General features: G+C 35.8%; 1 protein-coding gene across 38 annotated transcripts in view; it reads right to left on the bottom strand.

The window, feature by feature from the left end:
- CLASP2 (cytoplasmic linker associated protein 2) overlaps positions 1-24,919 on the bottom strand; it is a 142,438-nt gene that overhangs the window by 10,440 nt on the left and 107,079 nt on the right. For 26 of the 38 annotated variants that reach the window (XM_080580048.1, XM_080580037.1, XM_080580059.1 and 23 more), the window contains 11 exons: positions 24,421-24,527; positions 21,144-21,388; positions 20,435-20,498; positions 14,172-14,335; positions 12,957-13,035; positions 12,770-12,820; positions 7,993-8,136; positions 4,350-4,493; positions 3,799-3,905; positions 2,968-3,121; positions 1,997-2,225 (listed from right to left, as the gene is read on the bottom strand). In XM_080580048.1, the coding sequence (XP_080436174.1) occupies positions 1,997-2,225; positions 2,968-3,121; positions 3,799-3,905; positions 4,350-4,493; positions 7,993-8,136; positions 12,770-12,820; positions 12,957-13,035; positions 14,172-14,335; positions 20,435-20,498; positions 21,144-21,388; positions 24,421-24,527 (1,488 nt within the window). Of the gene's footprint in view, positions 1-1,958; positions 2,226-2,967; positions 3,122-3,798; positions 3,906-4,349; positions 4,494-7,992; positions 8,137-12,769; positions 12,821-12,956; positions 13,036-14,171; positions 14,336-20,434; positions 20,499-21,143; positions 21,389-24,420; positions 24,528-24,919 lie in introns of all 38 variants that reach the window. The other 12 variants (XM_080580070.1, XM_080580073.1, XM_080580041.1 and 9 more) reach the window with 2 other exon arrangements.

The following is a 24,919-nucleotide window of genomic DNA, read 5'->3' on the forward strand; positions in this document are numbered from 1 at the left end:
TTAATTATTCATTAAAGAGCAGTCCTTACTAAATACTTTGCACTACTAACTCCAGCAAGGACAAACCACTACTGGATGGGGATGCTTCAGTCCATCCACTCATAAATTTTTAAGAAAAACAGACCCTGCTGGTAGAGTGCAGATTGCTTAAGTACATGGAATTTAAAAATAAAAAAAAAGGAAAAAACTTACCATCTTCTGTTAATTTAGCACATATTCTTAAGAAAGGATACTGCATAAGCTTCAAAGCTTCAGACAGAACTACACTGTAAGGTTCTCTGACAGTGTGACAGTAATTATTGTAATTACCTGAACTAGCAATGGCACTTGAGAGAGCAAACACCACAGACCATACACACAGTGAGAAGATGGTCCCAGGAACTTTTCTAAATATTTAAATATCCAAGCTATCTTTGACATAAAGAAGAAAAAATCAAGATTTTCCAACAGAGACTAGCAGTTAGCAGCAAATAAAAACCAATGTGAAGTATAAGAATAATTTGAGAAATTTCAGATTTTACAGGAAAATGAGATGAGAACATCAGAATGTGATTCATAAAGAAATCTTAACAAAACCTATATATATATATTTTTTTTATATCATCGAACTTTTTTTGGTATGTCTTCATGAAAAAGCTCATGGAGAAAAGATTTCTCTCTTCTGCACAACTGCTATTACACAGAAATAGCTCCAAAAGACAAGTCAATAAAGAAAATGAATAAAATAATTGTTGAATAAATAATAATTTGACAACACATTGCTAGAACATAGCACATTTGACTGCGTGAAAGGTATTTCCCAGAAAGTCCCATATGTTCAAAAGCTTTTATCATGTACTTTAACGTAATGTCAAGAAATACAGTGTCAGAAGCTACAGAGACCTATCCCATGTAACAATAGGATCACTGTAATGCAGAGTTTTGCTCAAAAATCTTTCATGTGAGGATGACGAAGGTATTTAATTATTCATATTTACATGACATGATCTGTAAAAATTTGCTTTCTCTTAAATCTTTTTTAGAATTTAATAACTAACCATGTGCCTCTTCTCTAAGCAGAAGAGAAAGCAAAGAGGAATACATCTTAGAGGTTTTTTTTTAATGTAATGCAAACTTGAAGCCAACTCATAGGATAGCTGAATAAAACACAATGCCAGAACATAGTTTTGTTTTTCAGCAGTTTAACACATCATTGCTGAATGTCAGAGGGAAAACAGAAGGGGGGGGGGGAGGAATACTTATTTGTACTTCACTATTAAGAACTTTGTTTAATTAAAAACTGAGTTTATTCTATAAATGAATAAGAAATATCAAGACATGAATGAAAACCACATCATGAAAACCACCTGCTATGTTACCACAGTATCATTATAAGCATTACTCAAACCTCCCCTAACATTTAGCTATAAAAAGCTCCAAAAAATATACTGAGAAATATTAAAAGGAGATTTAGAAGCCTACAAAACAACAACCCAAGTTCTTACATTTACATGGGCTAAATGAACCACCTTCCAAGTAAAATCCTTTTTTTTTTAAAAAAAAGAATGTCTACTCAATAGAGAATACCAACACCATGTTTCAAATACAAGTATTTTACTAACAAAATACTTAATGTTTCACCTAATTCCCAAACTGGTTTGATCCAGTTTTACTCCCTTGCTGTAAAGCTTTTTAAATCTCAACCACAGAGAAATCTGCTAAGTAAATTTATATTGACAATCCTGCTACAGAACATGCTGCCAGAAGTATACCATATAGTTCAGTAATTATCTCATTTTCACCCCCCTAATCTCTACAAATATCAACCAATCCAAAAACGTCACTCAGAAGGATTACTAAACAAACTAATTTGACATGTATTATTTACAAAACCTCTCAAAGCGGCACTGGTAATACATATGCTGTTAATGATAAATTCATAAAGTGAACTAAAAGATGAAAAAGATGAAAAATCTCACCATTTTCATTCTAGCACAGAATGCAATCTGAAGCTTACCATCAGGAAATTGCTCTGCATCATCATCAAACATGGCTTCCTTCAAAGCAGATTTATTAAATGAACTGATATTATCAGAATAATTATATGGGTTATAATCTCTTGAACGTGGTGAAGAGTGAGGAGGCATTGTGTTGAGTAATGATGTTTTGTTATCAAGAGCTGTTCGGCCTGTATCACTCACACCACTTCCTGCTCGTAGGTCTACTATTCCTGAAGCACTGCAGATCTGCAGGAAAAGAAATATCATACAAGCATATACAAGACACACACTTTTCAATTAACTACTTCACTATCTCACCTATGTAGCAAGAACTTACAAATATCAGAAAGTTTCCTAAACATTCCTAAATAGACATTAAGATGGGCTTCAGATAAAAGGTCTTAGCTAGAGTTCCCTACATTTACTTTCCTCAAAAAAGTACAAAAAAGTCTTTTGGAGCATGTACACTTTGAAGTTCATGATTAGAAGCAGCTGTCAGCACTTTATCTCTGTAGTTTGATGCCAAGTAATTAAAATCATGTTTAAGTACATACACTTTGGGCACGTTCAACAAACCTGAAAGCTGAAGCTCCACAAAAACAGAAGCTTAGAACAGGGCATATATAGCACTAAAAAAACTGCAGGTTTTGTATGGAATTAAATAAAAACTTTGGAAAAAATATATTAGGGTACAGATCTCTCAAAAACTAAACTCCAGTTGTTTTATGAGATAAAGTATTTCTAAACTGTTAACATTTTAAGTAAACAAATAGCTAATGCCACTTAAAATTAGCATTTACATTTCCAAAAGGTGCTTTAAGACTACAAACTTTTTTTTTTTAAAGCTCTGACACTCTAAAGTTAGGAGGGATGTCCCATTTCGGAAGTCACAATACAAAAACCTACTTAAAAAGGTGTTTTCTTTGTAATAAATCAGGTATTGGGCTTGGCTTGCCAATACCAAGATGCACAGAGTTTAAATACTCACTGAATCAACATCATCTTTTTTTGAATCTCGTTTTACAGGCTCATTCATATCTTCTTGACTACGGAAACTGAAATTCTGAATGGCTTCAGTGACTCCACGAAGAGAGCTGTAAATATCTTCAGAATTCATATTTTCCGTATCATAGTCGAATGCACTGTGGGCCATGGAGAAGGACATACAGAGTAAGGTGGATTTACTTTCTGACCCCATACTTCTAAATAACATTAACATAGAACTATAGACGCTCAGGAAATATAATAAGATTAAGCACTGGGAATGGCTAGACAAGGAAAGGGCGACATCACGCAGCAGCATCTGCCTCAAGAAACACACTTCTGCTCCATTTTTCTCCTGTAAGTACAAAAGGAACTTTTACACCATTCTGTCTTTATGAGAAAAGTTCCACAGTAATGGGGAGTGATTAATGTATCAGTTGATTGCCAAAAGCAAAGTTACAAAATCCACTTTACTAACAGCATTGGTAACAATGCAATTTACTACTTTTTTTCATTTCCCCATCTGGCTTGATGACCTGAGTTATTCTAACATTTTCTAGACATTAAACATAACCCTTTCTTCTGTTAATATGCCATTTGTACTCTGAGGTGTACAGCCCTTTCCCACCTTAGGCCATCCCTGGCTCTTGTCAGACACTTCAGGGAGGTGGAGCACTTCACTGTACTGTCATTCTGTGGAGGAAGGGGGATTATTTTTCAACATCTGTGACTTTGTGCAAAACGCACTACACTTGTTCACAGCTGGGGTTACAATTTTGGAGAACATGTAGTGAAGCCTTAGATGCAGAACTGCAGCAACAGTGGCCAACATTACCTTGGTGACAAAGTGTTCTGCGATGTATTGGTTGGGGAAGTGAGAGGACTTGACCAGCATGCTGGGGAGCGTGGAGTAGGTCTTGTTAAAGGACTTCCCATTGATCCCTGGAAGAGGAGAGATGACAAGAGCTACTTCAGTAGGACTCAGGACTTCAGCTTCCCCTTTGCCTTATCATTGTATTTATTTTCTAGTGACCAGAAACATTTAAAGAGCTTCTACTTAATTTCTTGGATTGTCTAACTAATGACAATAACGTCAACCAAATTTTTTCAACCACTTTAAAATAACTAAAGTACGAGACAAACTACTCTTAAAAAGTACATTTAAACTTAGTAAGTCATTTTATTTGGAAGCAACATACACTGAGAAAGTATCGATCTTTGGAGGAAAAGAAAATGCATTCCATAAAGAGTGCTGTCTCCTACTAAGGCTTCTACAGAAGATTTGTGTTGCCTCTACCAATCTTGCTCTCACACATAACTACCGAAATGGGCTTATATTCAAAGCAGCTGTAACTTCAGAAGGAATAATGCAAGAGCTATAGATACCTGACCACTGTTGCCTGTATTCCGGAGATGATTATGGAGAAGCTTTGTGGCTCCATCCTGAAATGTTTTTGGTAAAGCACCCAATAGCATTGTAAACTCTGGAGTATTGAGTTCAAAAAGGGAAATCAGCACTGACTGTGCAGCCTAGAACAAAATACAGATTGAAGCCATTTAATTGAGTTTCTGCAGTAATTTTATCAGTAAGAGATACTACAATGAGGGATAATCCCAAAAGGTGATATAAGTATTAAACAAGCTTGATTAAAGATGCTAGCAGATGTGAACCAACAATTCCTATTTGCTGGTAAACGAGCTTAAAGTTCAGATATTCCAGGCACATACCAATGAGCTTACACTTTGCACCATCATCCTAACAAGCAGTCTTTCTGAAACATGATCACCCTCAACCCTCCTTACTAAATGAAAGCCTGAAGGAAGCAGCAAAATTGCTAATAAAAAAAATTGCTGCTAAAAATTGCTTCTAAAGGGTTTAGCAAGTTGAACACATTAACAACAACAACAAAAAAACACACCTGAACACACCAGAACAGCAACAAACTTGGCAAATCCTTCTGAATTCTGCAAGTGGTAATACAGGTGATAAGTGACAGACTAACTTTCAAACATCAGGAGGAATTATTTAGTTGCCTACATATTCTAAAGATGAAAATTCTTAAGTATTGGAGTTTCTAGTCTACTCGATTCCACAACCCACATTCTAGTACTTTATCTTTAATGGCATCCTCATCCTAGAGTATGCTTTTATACACACATACATATAACTAACATATCTGAATCAAGAAAACCATGGATCTTTATTGACAAAGCAAGACAGCACGTTATAGAACATGGTATAGAACATGGGTTCCCTCTGCTAAAGGAATGTTGACTGCATGACTTACTTTGATGAACATGCACTGGATGGGCTAACAAACCTGCCAGCATTGCAACTAAGCTATCACAGGCAGTGAAAGGCTAGAAATTATTAAGTTCTCCAGAACTTTCTAATAGTTTCTGTGTAGTATGAAACTCTGATTAACCAACTATATCTAGTTGGATTAAGATTAATTAAGATTAACCAACTATATCTAGTTTCCATAAAAATGACTCACCATCAAGGTCTGCCACGCACTGGAGAGAACCAGTGCCTCATACTAGACAGAATGGCAGGCAGCTTGTTTAAGCACCATAATACTTCAAGCAAGTAGTTTAGAAAATTCTTTTAGACATTTATTTCCCTCCTTTTGCCTCCAGAGCAATGAACTGTAGCACTTTTTAATTAAAAGTGGAAAGCCAAGGTATGAGCACACATACCAGCACACACCTTAGTATTAAATTTAATGATGAAAATACTAACATGTTAGATTGCCATAAATTGTCTTTGCGCACTTGTGATTAGCTGTTTTCTTGAACTTTTATTCCCTCCTCCCTCAATGGTCTTCCTTTCAAGTGAACACCCCAAATATCCTCTACAACCCGTCTTCCTTCAGTGTTCCTCTTTAACTTATTATAGTCTGTCTTTTGTTTTTATATTTATCAAATTGTGTTAAAACAAATCCTGCAGCTGAACAAAGGTTTGGAAATTACCACTTCCTTTTTTTCCCACATCTGCACTCCAAAATACTGTGTCTACTTAAGCTGCCAATAAAATAACAAAACAGGCAGTCCAGGGTCATATCAGGAAAGAAACTGACACCGCATGGTCTGCCCAGAATGAAGCTCAACCTGAAGTATCAAAATAGAAATCGACTCAGAGAAGGGTTTCACTAAACAACTAGTGAAAAAAGCTTGTTAAGAGTATTTGAATTTTTTCCCCTCTTCATCATAAGTTCATTCTCATGAGATTTTTCAAACCCAGTCACAGATCACATTTTTTAAAGTATGCAATAAGGATTAGAAATTTGTTTTTTATTGATCTTAGAAGAACTCTAAGAAGATTCTATTTCTCCTCAGAAGAATTTTAATCTTATAAGAAACTAAAGTGGAAACTTAGAATTTTACCCTCCAGAAAGTTCCATGTCACTGAACTAAACTAGGCATACCCATTTCAACATTAACAAAAGAAAAAGGATTTTTTAAAATAGTATTTAGCACTGGAAATGTTTTTACAGGAAAAAAAACCAACAACACACAACAACACCACCACCACATCGAAACAGCATTATTTGCACAGAAATACAGCTGGCAAAAAAAAATAATCAAAAGAAAGCACTCAAAATGTTATGTTATTATAATCTTTTTTTAAAAAAGTGGATTTCTGTGGTAGGATATGTGGCTGTCTTCAAGCCCATTAAGAGAACAAGAGATTTTAAACCATTAGAATAACTTTTTTGACTACTTATTGATAAATTTATTTACAAGACTTATAAAAGGCTTTTGGGAATTAGTAACCTCTAACAAATCTGTTATGGAAAGAAAATATAATTAAGGGGTTCCAGATGATAGAACTCGCTGGCAATTCTTTCCACAATTCAGTTACTTATTGGCATAAAAATGCTTATTAGAGATATGAACTATCAGATAAGACAGCTTGCCACGTGTCTCAGTACTAAAACTTTACTGATTTAGAAGATAGTACTGCTTCAGTTCCCTTCCTGCTTTATGGTCTTATGTATGTCACTAGAACATGGTAACCAGGTAAGCAAAGTCCATAGGATATAATCTGTTACTACTTTCTCAAAGTTATCTTAGAAGTGAAAGTTTAAAAAAAAAAAAAAACAAAACAACCTCCAGTATAAAATGTTTTATGCTGAAATATTATAAACATTCAATATATCAAGAAGTGATAAAAGTTTATTTTATTGTCCTCTTTGCATTACTTTGTGAGACAGCTCCCCACTATTTTCTATCAATTGACTCACACAAAACATCCCTCCTCCTAAAGGAAATGAGTTTTGGTCATGTTCCCTGAAATTACCAAAATTCAAGCTTGGTATTTGAAATTACTCAAAATTCAATTACCAAAATTCAATCTAGCAAAGGAAATCTAAACAACTAAATTGTTTTGACTTTTCAACCATAGAAATAAACTGGGAAAAAGGAACCGTTAGTTCTCTATGTCAAAGCTGCATGCACTTCATTAGGCATAAACGAGATACTTTTACTTAACAATCAAGAAGTGTTAACATACTGATAAAGGCAGCTAAAACAGGATGGATGGCGACACTGGGAACAACAAAAAAATAACTATTCCATCTATGTGCAAATAAAATCACAGATTTTTTCACTTTAATTGCAAGAACTATTCAGAACCCCTTTCTGAAGACAGCATCAGTACATTTTCTCATGGTTATTCTGTACCCCTGGTACCTGAGTACCCACAAATATTAATTTTTCTTCCCAAAAGAAAGAAAATTTTCTTTTTTCTTGGAGAAGGGATTTTTGCACTGGAACTGTAGCATGACAAGAACAATTCTTTGATACCACCTTAAGGTTTTACTTTGGCAATTTTGATTTCTCAGGCCCAACTATTAGCTGTGTTTGCTGAAAAGAACATAAAAGTATCTTTTGTCTATGAAACAATAAATTTGTTTTAAAAAAAAAAAATCCTTTTTCTGTTGAGACATGAAAAGTCAACAGCTTCATTGAACTGCCAATATACTTGGAATGGATTCCAACGGTAAGTGCACATTAACAAACATACCTTCCTAACATCTGAGCTTTTAGGTTCGGTGGTCCAGGTGATGATTCGAGACACTGCTAACCTAGTTTCACTCGAATTTACAAAGTCTCCTGGATCCATCTGTTGTGCAAGAGTCTCTATATATTTAAGGATTGCAACTTTGACCTGAAAAGAGAAATAGAGTCAGGTGGACAATAAAAACTGTGCTACAAGAACAAGAGTGTATACAGATTAGAATGTACATTCTCTAAAATATTTTTTTTCTATTTAACCTAAACATCTTTTCAGTGCTGGTATATAAAAACCTAAACGCTGAATTTACAGATGGGTACAACATTTCAAGAAGGAAGATCTTCCACAGAAATTAAAAACTAATAGAAATCTTAGATTTCATTAGTAGCAGCTAGGAGATATACAAATCATTGTATATGCAGAAGTTTATGTTTAACAAACAGAAAACCAAAGTACTCGGAACATTTAAGAATTTTCAGAATTATTGAGAACTGTTTCCAAGTACTAAAATGAAAAGCAGACACCATCTGATGAACTAATAATCAGTTTGTATTAGAATATGATGTAGTTAACACACAGCACCCTTTTATGAAAACCAGAGTTCAGCAGTCAGGATCTTTGGGGTTAGGCTGTATGAGTCTTCTTATTTTTAAAAAGGTATGGAATAGAATTTCTACTGAAGACTTAGAAGGGGTCACGTAACACATTTTTCCTTTGAAGATATTGAGAAGATAGATGTGGGTTTACCAGGAGGATAGAAAAGCTTTTTTACGTTCTCAGCTGCCCAAGCATCATTGTCCTACTCCCCTAATGCAGAATTACAGTTTTAGATATCTCAAACTGCAGCCCCTCCAAAATTACGTCACTGCACAACTTTAGTAGAAGGGCTATTATGCCTGTAACTCCCTTAAACATTCTTTCCTCGGTTCCTGCAGCCCTAGAGATAATTGTCATGCAACCCATCAAAAAAAGTGGTGAACATTTATTTATGCAACCTACTTAACTTAGCACTAATAATCATCCTGAGCTAGAAATACTTACCAAGATGGAAGAGACCTAATGACCATCATAAGCAGAAAAAAAAAAAGCTCTAGGTTTATTTTTAGTTATATATGCCTTGTACTAAAACTGTTCCGAACAAAGCTATTTAGAAATATCCATTGGTCAAAACTTCCAACACCCAAGATACACTGAGTGACACAGATATTACTGATAGCTGATGCATGTGAATTAAAACTTAATACTTCATATTCACAGCACATGTTAAAACTTGACTTCTCTGAAGTTATGCAACAACCAACAGCTGGAGGTTTTCACGTTAGGCAAGTCAATACTAACATATGCAGTATAAAAAATACTATCTGCTATATTCTTTCTGGGGCAGGAGGAACCAAACACAAAAATCCATATAACGAGGCAATAATATTACAGATCAAAAACACCCTGAAGTAAACCCCGTAACAGCAACAAATCTACTTATGGTGCATTTTTGTCACTGCTTCAAACAAGTTAAGTACAGAGTTAAGGTTCAGAAATAAAAAGCCTGACATAGTGCTCTTTAGCAACCCATTTCACCTCTACAGGACCTGAGATAAATTTTTTTTACTGCAACTGAAGTAGTTTCAGGATTTCTTAAAACGAATATTTGCTGTTAATCTGAAACCACGATCTAGGAAGCTGTTTAATACTGCCTTGACTTTCTTTGTACCCTATAGGCTGAATTTCCTGTATTTTGCTGGGCTATAACAAACCCTGAGACACTAAACCTTTTTCCTGTACAGCACAAAACAGACACATTTTGTTTAAGAATAGTATTGTTGTAGTAAGTAAGCTGAAATATAAAGCAAGCTACAATTAGCACTATTACTCAGCAAAAAAAAAAAAAGAAGATAAATGTAATCAAAGTGCTTCACAAACATCTTTCACAGATGAGAAATTCCTACACAAAAATATCCTGTGCAACTCATCTGCGTAGACACACAAAATACTGCAAGGATGCTACACAGTCACTGCCAGAAGGCAAACTGTTATCCTATCCTGCGAAAAAGTTGAGATTCACCAAGTTTCATTTGCTTCATCAGGATAAGACAGAAACATTTCATAGAAACTATTTTACTTAAAGCAGACATGAGTCCGTCTCTTACAGTTTTCCTGGTGTGCAAAAGACTCAACTCTGCCTTACTAACATGAAGTGCAATCATGCAAAGCGATTTTCAGATTGTCACATCCCAGATGTCTGTCCTAATCCCTAGGTTACTGAATACTCAGGAGCAACTGCCTCTGCCATGATTTATCTAAATGATTAGAATATCTGCTAAAGATTAAATGTTAAAAGGCTCGATTATCTCTGTGAATGTTTGTTCATTTTAATACCATTTTTTTTAATGGACTTAGAAAAATCTTTTCATGAACTGCATCAAAAGACTGATTTCAGCAAGTCAGCATTTTCAAAGGAAAGAAGGGTTCAGAAGTTTCTAATAAGATCTGGTTACAATGCTTAAAACTGTTCCTCACTGTGTGTAAGCCATTCTGTGTTCAACCTGAGAAAAATCAAAGTGGTGCTTTGAAGTATTTTTCAGGACAACACTCATCCATAGCAAAGCATGTGCTCTGCACCTGCAAAAATAAGCTTAATAGATTATATCCTCTCCAGAAAATTTGACTCCTAAGACCATCCATAAATTTAACCAAAACAGATACACGCACCTGATACCTCTAAACTGTGTTTCAGCAGTTCACCACACCTGCATATAAATTTAATGTAAAAGACTAAGATAGGGCACAATACTGTGCTGCATCCTGCACAGATTACATCAGTAGCATAATACCTCCTCTATGTTTGGTCCTCTTACTGGCTATCATGCCAAATCCACCTCTGGGGACACTCTTAGAGCTTTACTTTTATAATCCAAGGCTTTGCTGTATGTAAATGTTAACGATGACAATGGCAGTTTACTCCAAAGGATCACAGTTACTACTACCACATGAAAACCATAAAGGAAGTGTCATTTGTAGAAGGGAATCCTTCCATGGAGAGAATTTCTGACCTAACATCCCTTCTTATATCTGACTCTCTCCTTTCTTTGATAGTATTTTTTACTATCTAGAATGCATTTATTTACTGTATCTAGCCCAAAATCGCATCCTGAACCAAAATAATCATTCTTCAGAGTAGGAAAAAAAGCTGAAGATCTCAAGGAATGAAGCAGTCCTTTAGGATTATCAGTTAATCTGTTAAACATCTGGGTGCACTGAGGACAGAATTTAGGTGAGGTATTCAAGAACGTGGATATTCAACAGATAATTTTGCAATTTATGTTCACGAACTTTACTGTCTGGATCCTGAAGTTGTAGTTACCTAGGTAAGATGGAAGTAGTGGGTAGGTACCATTTTTTCCAAAAAATCTTTCCCTCTCTTCTACATACTTCTCAGTTACATTTACTGGCCCACAGTTTCACTTCAAATACAATTGATTTTACTTCAAACCAACACCTGTTCTTCTGTGGAAGTAGCTTTTACTGACATCTTGATTTCTGAAGTATTTCTCAAATGCTTTTCTGTTAAGTGTTTCCAGATTTCTTAATCCTTTCTAGGTTGCACACCTGGAACATTCTTGAATATTCTTGAACTTAGGCCCAACTTAGTCTAGTAGGAGTCTGTTCTCATTCAAATTTACAGTTTAAACTTTGAAATGTTGTAAATATGCCAGCTATTATTCTACTACTAATAATACCAGCTATTATTCTCCTATATTGAAAAAAACAATAATACCAGCTACTATTCTACTATATTGAAAAAAAAAACCAACCAACAACTAAACCATCAAATTAACCTATCTGGTGAGGAAAACCAAGTAAAAGAAAATCAAGCCCAATTTGTTCCAAGGATTTATTTAAACAACAAACTGATTTTTACTACCTCATTTGCTGTCTTCAATAAATGACAGCAGTCCCTTTTTAACACAGCTCTACGAAGCAACAGTGGTCAACGTATCAACTGTCCTCAAAAGCTTAAAAATGTAAGTTTTACTGTATTGTAGACAAAAAAGGCATATTCATGTAACTTCAGGTTCAAAACAATTTGGAAAAAGATCGTATTCTTGTGCAGTATCAAACAGTGTAAAAATATTTCGTGCAGGATAGAGCAGAAAATGCCAATTATATGCTTGTTATTTCCCCATTTATCTGACTAGTAAGTCTTCAGATTTGATGCACTTACAAAAAGAGTTACTTTTAGGATAACTGTAAACATACTACAAGATTATTTTATATTTTCATTTGTATTGTCACGTCTACGGGTTAGAGATTTTTATTATGCAGAAGTGTGTATGTATAAAGCTACACACTGCTTTCAGAAAAGTAAAGGTACCATAAAGGGAGCTTGTTTTTAAACATAACAGCTTATGTTACCATTAAAATTATTTAAACGAATTCAAGACCTATCAGTCTAAACACAGGAAAACTTATATACAAACTAGGAAAAGAGGATTGGGAAATCACAAACATAAAATTAGAAAAGACTTAACAGAGTGAGTTTGCATAACCAGCTTGATGTTAGGTGGCCACATTTTTGTTGCTCATTTTTACCATACTGTGGTTTTATTAGAACTCACTTGCAGCAAACACTTTCACAGTAGTATAATGTTTAAAATTGAACATCTGCATGCTTAAAGTTTCTCGCAAAGGTTAGTAGCAGCAAACGAATGCATTCAAGTAAGAAGTATTGGCAAAAGCCGTAAGAGTTTGACATAGGGTTAAGAACAAAGACAATAATTCAGACAAAAACCTTTGAGCTCCAAAAAGAGCGAAGCTGGTCCTGTAGTGCTGGCTTGACTGTCTGAAAGTTTACAAAAACAAAATCCACTAATTGAAAACCTTGTTTTTAAAACAAATCAAACAATCCAAAGGTAAATAATAAGACAATCAAACGTCTATCAAGATTTTGTTTGCGATGTAAGCCTGAAAATTCTTACCTTCAAACTAGGCGTTTGGGTCTGGTCAACAGTAAATCTCATTAAAATACTGAACTGAAGATCATTTGGAAAAGATTCCCTATAAAATAAATAAAATCAAGTTATATTAGTTATGTGAATTTTTCTTTTAATACCTGTTGAGAGGCAAAAAATACGCCCTTGCTCTTCTGAGTCAAAAAAAAAAAACAAACCACCTTTACTATTTCTAAAAGAAAAAATTTCTACCAATTTTGTTGATTTAATATCTGACTTCCAAAAACATTTTCCTAAAAAGTAAAGGATAATATTACGAAAGAAATACTGCTTTGAAGCTCTTGTAGTTAGAATATATATAACGCAAGTAATAAGGGATGATCCTGCAGTATTCTGATTCCAAATGTATGCAATTCCAACAATCCCAAAACTATAATGCACCAGTACTGTTGAAATTCACACACTCCTCCTGTATGCTTCTGCGAACCATCCTCCCCTTCTATCTGCCTCTGCTCTCCACCATTCCTCACTCTGGTATTACCTTCTAGGCCTCTGCTGCAGCAGCAAAAAAGATCATACTTCCTCTCTCCATTCAATGCCCACCATAACCTTTGTCAGATTGCACAGGAAATCTGCCATATGAATAGGTTCATCAGAGGCCTAAATGTTTAGGCTGTCCCATTCTTCAGAGAATAGAGGATGAGAAGTAGCTTCCAGATCTTCGCCAATTCTAGTTTAAAATTTTATTTTCATTCGGGAATAAAGCTGGCCTAGGAAAGGCAGCTTGATGGCCCCCAAAATCACTTCAGAGTGCTTTGGGCATTAGAAAATTTTGGTGAAAGTGAAGGGACGTGGCAATAATGGATTTGCTAACTCCTTAAATGCCTGAATACTGCAAAAATATTTTAGTATCAAAATTAAAAAAAAAAATCAAAAGCTATCAGTGCATCACTAAACAAGCAAGACAATAAACATACATGATGCACATTTTGGAATCAGACAAGTAGTATCATATTGATTACGCAGCATTAAAGAATCAAATCCTTCGAGTTAATACACATTTAGGAAACCAAAACACTTTAGCAGCAACATTTACTGAGGTTTCATGATCTGTTGTTAGCTCCGTGTATTTCCAAGACTCACACAGAATGTACATGCATGTACATACAGACAAACCATGTTGGGAATAGCATGAGGGGGATTCCTCCCCCCTGCTTTATTTTCCCCTTCTGAACTCATTACCTTGTGACATCAAGTGCCTTCTGAACTTTTGCTTGTACAGACCCAAGCAAATCAGCACCCATTTTCTTCAATAGCTGTGTTAGCAGTACAAACAGCCAGTCCTGCAGATCTTCTTTATGGACTTGGATGAAGTCCACCAGTGTCTCCAAAAACATACTGAACACCTACAAGGTAGAAGAAGAAGGAAAGAGGGTAGGATGGAGCAAAAGAGGAAAAGACATAGACGTATGCTGAACTTACAAACAAGCAGCAGTAAGGGAATCAGAGGCAGAGAAAGGCAGTGCTTTGCAGCCAAGCAGGAAAAAAAAAATCTGTTTTGCTTTTTCACTGGATACAAGAGTACATTGGAAACGTTAGCCGACTTCTGTAGAAGTTTGACAATTAGGTATTCCATGCAGTATTGTCAAGAAAAGAAATGCTTACTGTGATGGCTGGCGCAACCTCAATTTTTTCAGTAAAACTTTTTTTTTTTTTTAACCTTCAAGCTTTATCATTAAGTGGATTGTGCATACTCCTCAAAGATTACAAAAACACTTTCTGTCTAAAACCAAAAAAGCTGCTATAGTGCTTTAACAGAATCTTCATTGTAAGTATCTGCATTACTAAATACTGCAAGATTATGAAAGCAGTCCAATTCCTTTACATAAAACATTTGTGAAACAGAACAAAAATCTCCTGCTACTGCGGATATCCAAACACAAAACTGTTCACCAGAGCTGGGCAAAAAGCCACAACAGATTTTGGATTGACAGGTGTTTAAATACTACAGTCTTCCAGAAGCATCGTGTGTTGTATTCTTTTCAACAAACAATGCTGAAAATACGGTATTCAGTTTTTTTTAAAAAAAAGTATATTAACATGTCTGTAGCAATTTCACTTAGATGAGGACAAAGAGGTTTTTAGAGTGAAGGGGTGAAGAAAGGCGTAATAGACAACTTTGTTTAAAAAGCCTTTTTAGTATCTCTCACTAATTTCATCTTTGTTTGTTTGTTTTTTCCCCTAGATTTATGGTGAGATCAGGATGTGAATTGCTCTACACCAGTGTGGTCCATGATTTTCCCACTTCTCTGACACAAAAACCAGGTGATTGGGCTGGAAATGGTGTCTTCGCATCTGACTTACACTCTTGCTCCAGCAAATATCTGGGCACAGAAGCAAAGCTACTGTTATGATACAAAGAAGGCTGGAGACATATTGCCTCTTGAGTATATTTGACATGGGTTCAAGACTGGAAATAGCTGCTACAGAGGAAGGACTGGAACATCACACCCTCCTGCAGCTTATCTGGCTTGTGGTAAGGCCATATTCTGCTGCTGTTCGTAAGAGTAGATGATTCCCAACTGTGATCACAACTCACATGGCTGCAGACACCACAACACTGACCAAGTACAGAGGGGATGAAACATGCTGCTGCATGCCTTCATCACTGAGGAAATTAGGTCTAACTTCCCACATTGATAATCAAGCCAGAGTAAGTAAACTCACGTAAATTGGAAAATCAAAATCAATAGAGTTATCTTAAAAAGTGCCTCAAAACTTACATTAGAAGAGTAATAAATATATGATCCTAAGAGAATCTGAAAATATCAGAGAAAATCTATAAATAGACACCTTAAAAGCTGTAAAAATGTATTAGAAACAATACAAACCCTATCCAATGTAGAGACCATCGTGATGGGATACTTTAACCTCCCTTTTGGGGCAAACTACACTGAAAATGAGAAAAAGTATTCCTAAATGTACTGCCACACACCTAGATTTTGACAGAAGTCTGTCCTTTAAAAAACTGCTTCGTAGTAGTGGGAAGAAATTTTCAAGCTAATAATTGTAAATATCTTTGGTGTTTGGCTGAACTAAACTATATACCACTTCGTGGACACACAAGCAGCAGGTACAATTATAAGAGCTAGGCAAAACCAAAGCAGAGTACCTTCTGTATTTTATTATGACTGTCTTTGGATGTAACAGTCTTAAAATTTGGGGAAAACATACAGAATTCAGGAAAACAAAAAGATCTGGTAGTATAAAGATTACCCTGGAGGTCTTCCAATTTTATTTAAATTATTTAGCTTAGCAGAACTTAGAAATTGTACCTGTATCTTAAAGTTTGCATACTCCAATGCACACACCTATTGCACTGAAATGTGTAAGTTGAACAAACCTGTTACAACATCCTATTTACGGTGTAACGTAGACTCCTTATGATACTTTAAACATGTAAAGTGGTTTCAAGTGAAATCATTATGAAGTGAATTATGAATCACCATAGCAAAAGTACCCTAAAGATCTTGTGCTGATGTTTTTGGTGGTAAAAATACTCATAACTGATGACTCAATTTTCTTTTCAGATTTCATTTGATCTTAGGTTTACCACAATGATTGCCAGCAGAAAAGTCAAATGAAGCAAATCATTGTGCTATCTAAAAACACCACACCAACCTGAATCATGGCTTTTTATCTCAGCCAAAGCATGAAGAATACGAAATGCCGTAAGAGCATTTAAGGTGACAGATGAATTTGGAATGGAAAATGGAACTTAACCACCTATACTCTGAACAATGTACGTAGGAACTACGATTTTTGCAGTTTTCATTTTTATGATGCAACTTAAAACTTAAATCAAGCATCTAAAGCTCGAGCTCTTAATAAATAATTTGATAGTGGAAGAAATAAACAGGTATGAAAATAATTGTAACTATCTACCTTTAAAAAGAATTATTTCAGATGTGCCAACCACCACAACAATATAAAGCAGGAATGCATAACCAAACAACGTCAGTTAATTAGTAGATAAAGCACATCTCAAAACTTTACCACGCAGTTTACATAATTGTATATAGCATTTTATGATTGCAAAAGGCTTGACACTGCATGAACTCTTTGGGAAAGAAAAATAGAGAAAAAGGGTTAATTGCACATTCATGCAAATAAGGTTAGGCTTCCAACAAATACTGAACCAACTTACTCTCTAAAGAGAGTTCCAACACAGGGGACAGCATGCAAAACAAAACAAAACAACAAAACAAAAACAAGAAAGGGAAAGATAAAAATACACAAATTAGTGGCCATCAATACAAAGTTGCTGTATGGAATATATAAAAAAACAAAACAAGGTATTTCAAAGCTTTTATGACAGATTTAGTAATTTTATTGGGATATTGGAACTATTTTATAAGTACTTGGTATGTCCTTCAAATCATTTTCCCATTTTCTCTCCCAAATTACATGATTTTTTCCAAGCAATTCTCTACATCTACCTATCATGTTAAAAGAAACCTTTAAAAAGAAACAAAAGTGAAAAAATCAAAAACACAAACAAAAACCACAGACGTGATGAAGGAATAATTTCTATGGACAACTGAGGAAAAGATTCGAAAGGATTCTAAAATTGAATTTGTGCAGCAATGTGTGTGTTGGCTGCTCATGGCTTGGACTAGCGTATGCTTTGTTGGGTTAAAAACTGGCTGGATAGCCAGGCCCAAAGAGTTGCGGTGAATGGAGTTAAATCCAGTTGGAGGCCAGTCACTAGTGAAGGCCCCCAGGGCTCAGTACTAGGGCCAGTTCTCTTCAATATCTTTATCGATGATCTGGATGAGGGGATTGAGTGCACCCTCAGTAAGTTTGCAGACGACAACCAAGTTAGGTGCGTGTGTCGATCTGCTCGAGGGTAGGAAGGCTCTGCAGGAGGATCTGGATAGGCTGGACCGATGGGCTGAGGCCAACTGCATGAAGTTCAACAAGGCCAAGTGCCGGGTCCTGCACCTGGGGTACAACAACCCCAAGCAGAGCTACAGGCTGGGAGATGAGTGGTTGGAAAGCTGCCTGGCAGAGAAGGACCTGGGAGCATTGGTTGATAGTCAGCTGAATGTGAGCCAGCAGTGTGCTCAGGTGGCCAAGACGGCCAACAGCATCCTGGCTTGGATCAGAAATAGTGGGGCCAGCAGGGCTAGGGAAGTGATTGTCCCCCTGTACTCGGCTCTGGTGAGGCTGCACCTCACGTACTGTGTTCAGTTTTGGGCCCCTTGCTACAAGTAGGACATGGAGGTGCTCGAGAGAGTCCAGAGAAGGGCAATGAAGCTGGTGAGGGGTCTGGAGCACAAGTCTTACGAGGAGCGGCTGAGGGAGCTGGAATTGTTCAGCCTGGAGAAGAAGAGGCTCAGGGGCGACCTTATCGCTCTCTATAGGTACCTTAAAGGAGGCTGGAGCGAGGTGGGGGGTTGGTCTATTCTCCCACGTGCCCGGTGACAGGACGAGGGGGAATGGGCTAAAGTTGCGCCAGGGGAGGTTTAGGTTGGATATTAGGAAGAACTTCTTTACCGAAAGGGTTGTTAGGCATTGGAATGGGCTGCCCGGGGAAGTGGTTGAGTCACCATCCCTGGAGGTCTTTAAAAGACGTTTAGATGTAGAGCTTAGTGATACGGTTTAGCGGAGGACTTGTTAGTGTTAGGTCAGAGGTTGGACTAGGTGATCTTGGAGGTCTCTTCCAACCTAGATGATTCTGTGATAATAAAAATCCACAGCTCATGAACTCTAAAACTTGCGGTGTCCTCCTGATAATAATATTCATGAATTATTATTGATTTTGCAACAAAAATCAGGCATGCTTTCAGTGACTGGAATAGGTGCTAACACCTGTGATATCACATTGGTCATTTTGACATAAAATAATGTTACTTTGAGTTCTAAGTTTTGGCCAACAAACAAAAATATCAACTGGAATGCAATAATTCATAAAGGCTCAATGAAAAATTTAAAATGCTCTTCTGAAACATACAACTGTATTTTGGAGCATTCTCATTCTCCTTCCCCCATCGTAACTCCAACAGTATCTCCAAGGTAGTTCTCATAAATGCATAACTGCTGTATTAATTAACAAAAGAACAAACAACCAAAATCAAGACAAGGTGCTATTTACAATTTTGTCACACTTCATTTAGAAGCCAGTATTTCAATATTTAGTTTTCTTTCCTCTACTCTTTTTAAGGGAATGTTTTCTTTGGTTACTCCTCAACTTGACTTTAGTTGTTTCTCCTGGATTTCTGCAGTATGTGAGCAAATTTAATACTATGTTCCCGTACACAATATAATTTTCTTCCAAAATATACTGTGTCACAGATTTTCCAACAAGAGAAATATGGACAGGTGAATACTAAGTTAACCTGTCAAGATTTTGCATCTCTCTGAATTTAGCTTTCTATCAGAGCAATCTTGAAGACTGAAACGTATGTATTGCAAAGCTGTTTTTCAGGATTCTGTTGAGAAAAGCCAATAGTTTGGATATAACTACTCTGCTCTAACTTTAATATTTTATCAGTTTTGAAATATGGACATGAAGTGCCCTATGTTCTACTCAACATAAAAGATAAGGTTTCTTCCATACAAGCCTGTAAGTCAAACTAAACGTGAAGTTGCCTGTTTTCCACATGATATCATTTTAACTTTGTTCAACTCCATATTCACTTGCAGTCCTTTTGCTAGGGGAAATTATTGCAATAGATTATACATACATATATCACACTGCAACAGTAACCCATCTCCCACAAAAAAAAATGTAAAAAAACCAAAACAAAACCAAGAGCAGTAACTCGGTTAAAAAGATTTAAAATGGTTTTAGAAAACAGAAGTTTTCTACATATTCCACTCCTTATATCATCTGTACTGGGTCTTTACCACTGTAAAATGAATAAATTACTGCATTTTCTTTTATACAGCAGTATACTCTCCATCTTAATTATTGAATATTATCAATGATGTAAAAAATTATTCAACAGTCTCAACTGCCAGCCTTATCTGTGAAACTCAAGGAATACATCATCAGCTATGACAAAGCAAAATATATACCCTGTAAAAGAAATAAGCACATATTTGGTATAGTTCAGATTCATCACATATGATTTAGACTACTTTCTTTATGATTTAAATTATTGCAGCAAGGTGTTTTGTTTCTATTTCAGAGGGAACCACTAGTTACGTTGAAATTGCTTTTAAAAACACCAAGACTTCCTAAAAATACTTACAAATTTTGAGCACAAACTGCCACACTAATGAAACAAACCTTCACTTTATTTCGTCTTGCAACAAAAGGTGGAAAATTATCTTGATCAAAACTGCAAATTAAGTGGTTTCAGATCTGATACCATTAACTGCTTACAGAATACAGTTTGGTAAATTTTTACATGTGCAAGTACTGCTGACATTTTACTGAAGCTGGCCTTCTATATGTTTTCAAACTTCTACTGCAAGTAAGGAAAACCTAAACATACCTTACTGTGAGGATCAGCAAACATTCTTGTGAAGATTTCACACAGCCTTTTCAACTCAACACGGCTGTCAAAGTGACAAAATACATTAGTCAACTCTGCTGCTACTACTACTGGTACGCTAATGCATAGCAATCAGTGAATTCAACCATAAATACTGGGTCAAAATCTAATAAACAAAGTAGAAAAAACACTTTCTCTAAGATGAATAAAAATGTAATGATTTTGTCTAAAATATGACTTTCAACCTAAAAACCTCTCATCAATCTAATTCACATATTAAAACAGAGCAAAGGTCATTTTGAATTCCCATTCCTGACTACTGTAATAGAGCAGGTCATGAAAAAGACATTCTTAGTAGCTAGCCAGTAACAGTTTCTTCTGAATAAATACTCTACTGAATAAAAAGTCTGTCATCACTACTAGATGCAACCACTTTGAAAATCTTCTGTGTTGTAAGAACTCTATTGGTTTTCAATTCCCTTTCTTAAGCTAAGCTTTTTAAACAGATCCCCTGCCCTAGTGACCAGAATGGACACCAGTTTCCTCATTCCTCCCCCATTCATACTCTCAGACTTCCTGAGAGTAAGATACCCTTCTTCCCCTCTTCCCAAATTTCCACATTCCTTAGAACATTAGCCTCCTCTTTTGCTTTCCTTGCCTTCCATCAACTTCAAAATAAAAATCTTTTTCTACTAATAAGTTTTCTTACCTTAAAGTTCTCTGGTTCTTTAATAAATTTTGCAGGCCCAGAAGGCCTTCTTTTCTCTCTGACCAGTTGGAACTAGCACAGCGATTTAGGACTTCAGCCACATCTTCTGTCTGTCTCATATACGTTGGTATGCTTCCATTCCTAGAGCTGTAGGACCTTTCTGAACAGGCACTTGATGCATCACTGTTGGCATCATCATCTGAGTACATCCCATAAGACTCATATCTTCTTCGCACAGGCTTCTTCTATTGTTCAGAAACACTCCACATTAGTACTGATTTTCAAAGAAATTGTACATATGCATTTATCAGTAGAAATACCTACACTTTGAATAATCAGTGCAAGCCTTACTCCCTGCACTGACAAATGGCTCCAACTGTCCAGCAGTTCAAAGCAAGATAATAAAAACATTTTAAAGATGTAAAGCTTGCGTAGAATTCCAAATATAAAAGCAAAGTAAATGGAAAGAAGACATACATTTGATGAAACGTTCAGCTTAAAGTTTACTTGTAAAAATCCATAAAATTGCATGATAGGATGACAGAAAAGTTGTATTGAAAGCTAGTTATTGCACTTAACTTTTACACATGTAAATGTAAGAATCAGGTCTAAAACCACATTTTCTCATTTTAACTTACTTTGAATCGAACATGTTAATAGTAAAATTAAACTATTGAAGAAGGAAAATAATTTCTATACCTTAGTCCGTATGTCTCCTAAGAGCTGATAGCAGTAAATTATTGGAAAGAAACAGAAATTGAGAACAGGAAGGTAAGGCATAGCAGCACTGTGACTATTAAACTAGCTGCACTGGAAAACAATCTTTTGCAAATTTGACTCTGCTCTCCATATCTGATTAGTGTATCATGCATTATCAATAAAAAGTTTGCTAAGCTTCTATTTCCAGGAAAATATTACATATCATCCTCTTGTTGTTCACAAAGACTTCTCTGTCAAAATCTTTGTCTTATGCAGTAACATCTGAGCACGAAGACTTGACGTGTACAGCCAACCGCTAATTATGAAACTTTCATTTAAACTTTGTATTTCCATAAACTGCTCCATCTCTTTCTCTTTAGCATCAGTACCTAAAATATTTAAGTTGTCATTGCAACTATTACTACAGAAATAAGTTTTGAAAATATCCTACCCAAAATTTAATTGTATAATACAAAGTCCCAAATACTTTAAAAACAAGAGCAAGCCAACAAAACAAAACACATGACAAAGGCCAGACGAAAACCACAGTTTATCCTAAAATGAAAAACGCAAACCACTGCAAAATAACTCTGCCATTCAAACTCTGAAGTTGAAGCAAGCAGTTAAAAATCCAATTCCATTACACGTTCAAAGAAGCAGAAGTAATACTGATCATTTTCCCCTTAATTACCATTTGCACTGGGTTACTTTTGCTGGCTGAATAGCTTAAAGGATACCTCAATACAAACTGCTTATGTAAGCTTACTGTCAACAATGCATGTATCCATATATGCATAAGAGAATAAATAAAGGGATAAAAATCACAAGTAGCAAAGCAATCCAGAATATTTGATTTTTATACTGTAGATTATAGCATCCTGACAGATACATTTTAAAAACACAACTCTGAACAGGGGCTTTAGTCTATGATAAAACAAGAGGCACGTTCATAACCAGTTTTCCATCTAAATGGAGCCATTTGCACAGGACAACCTGTACGTGTAGAGTATTATAGGCAACCAGCCATGATAATACTACAGTAATCTAATTTTGCTCTTCTTGATCCTTCTTAGATTCTAGCTAAAACATATATACCTAAACTAATTTTCCTCTAGCACTTCTGTAAGCATCATGCTATTCTGCACCCAGGTAATACAAACAAGTTTCTATGAACAGACTTCATTGCTTCCAAGCAAGGCACATTCAAAGTCTCAAGAGCAGTCATTAGAATCACGAGTTTCTCCTCAATTTGTTTTTAATTTCCTACTATACTCTTCATCAAGCTAAATCTGAATAAGCTATGAAACTGCTGAAAGTACTATAAGATACTCATCATGTAACATCAATGCGGATAAATCTTACGTAGGTTTTTCTAATTGTAGCCAGAAACATTAAATATCCGATAGACTCTTTTTCTTTATTGCACCCTTAAAAAACAAAACACACAATCTAGAATGAGTTCCAGTTTGCTAACTAGCATTCTAGATCTCTGCTGAAAATGTTTTGCAAGTTTATGCTATCAAGAAGGGTAAACTCCACTGATCAACCACACCGTGATTTGTGGTAATGACCAAGATTTCACAGATGTTTTGATCTCTCTGCCTGTGAAGGCACACAAATTTTACACTGATGTGTCAAGACGACAGCATTAGCCAGGAAATCAACAAACTGGCAGACTTTATGAACACGACTGAATTCTTCAGATCCTTTTTCCCTTCAAATTTTCTCTCTGAATCCAATCATACCTGTCCGCACACTTACATTCATTAGAGTCTAATTTGTAGGGTTTTTGCCACTGATGTTCCAAATAATCTTTCTGTTAAAATAGAGTAACAACAAATTCCTTAAAGAATTCTGGAAGCTTTGTAACAGGTACTTATGTATGTATAATGTCACACAAATAGCAAACAATACATGATAAAAAAAGTAGAAAACTCAAAGCATCAATATTTTAAATTATTTGAAGATTTCAGCTTGCTGATGTCTATATCAGAAAAACAAAATACATGACATGCTTCCACTTAGGCTAACTGGGACAGGGAGGTGAAGAAGGAGCTAAAGAGACCCCTTTAAAAACAGTAACATTAAGACTGAGAATGACATAACTAGCTTGAAATTCTCAGCAACATTTTGAAAACAGAAACCAAACTTATGACATGCTGCCTGTCAAGCCGCCAGTTCATCTCTTCAACCTTGCACGTTATCAGAACAACTTTAAATGGAATCCCAGTGTGCTTTTAGCTCTCATCATCCCCAGCTCTGAGAAGCCTACCAACTTCAAAATATACAGAAGTTTGTTTAGCTGTTGTGGGATACTGCTCATTAGGGATTCCTGCTCAAGTGGCTCCTTGAGCTATTCCAACAGAACAGCCCAAGACCATTTCGTGCCTGCCATGGAAAAGTCATGTTTCTCAAAAGAGTTCTCTAAGACTTTAGTATGGAACAAAAATTCCAATACTTTGCAGCTCTAGCAATTCAGTTTCTTTTTTCCCCCCAATTAAAGGCAATAAAATAACAAAGTTCTTTTGTATGCTTCAGTGTACAGACACCAAGTATTTTAACAGTGTGAGATTCTTACCAAGGCATCTGCTACTGCCTCTTCCACATCAGAACCTGTGTTCAGAACTCGCATAGCGCTAACTGATGATGACAATCTACTTGACTGACTAATTCCAAAGCTGGTACCTGTTATAACAATAACAAAAATGAATATATAAACTTTCAGTTAGAATTGCAACACAGAATATTAACACCACACTCACTTTAAAAAAAACCCAAGCAGAAGAAAAGCATTTGATTTATGCTTCTATTAATTACGTACTGGCTGAAATACTGGCTATTTTCATTCTGCACCCCTAAAGATATCAGCAAAATGTATGAATGAAATAAAAACCAGGAGTCACACATGAAGATTCCAATATCACAGAAGCAAAAAAATGACAAGCCAATGGTTTTAACTAAAAGAACCTCGTGCTGCCCTTTTTGGTATTTTTTGTTTGTTTGTTGAACATCTTCATTTTGGGTTTTTATTTTCATTTACAAAGAAAGCAATTACAATAGGGAGGCTACAAAGAATA

This window comes from Anser brachyrhynchus (genome assembly GCF_964034855.1).
Source record: "Anser brachyrhynchus genome assembly, chromosome: 2".
Classification (NCBI taxonomy): domain Eukaryota; kingdom Metazoa; phylum Chordata; class Aves; order Anseriformes; family Anatidae; genus Anser; species Anser brachyrhynchus.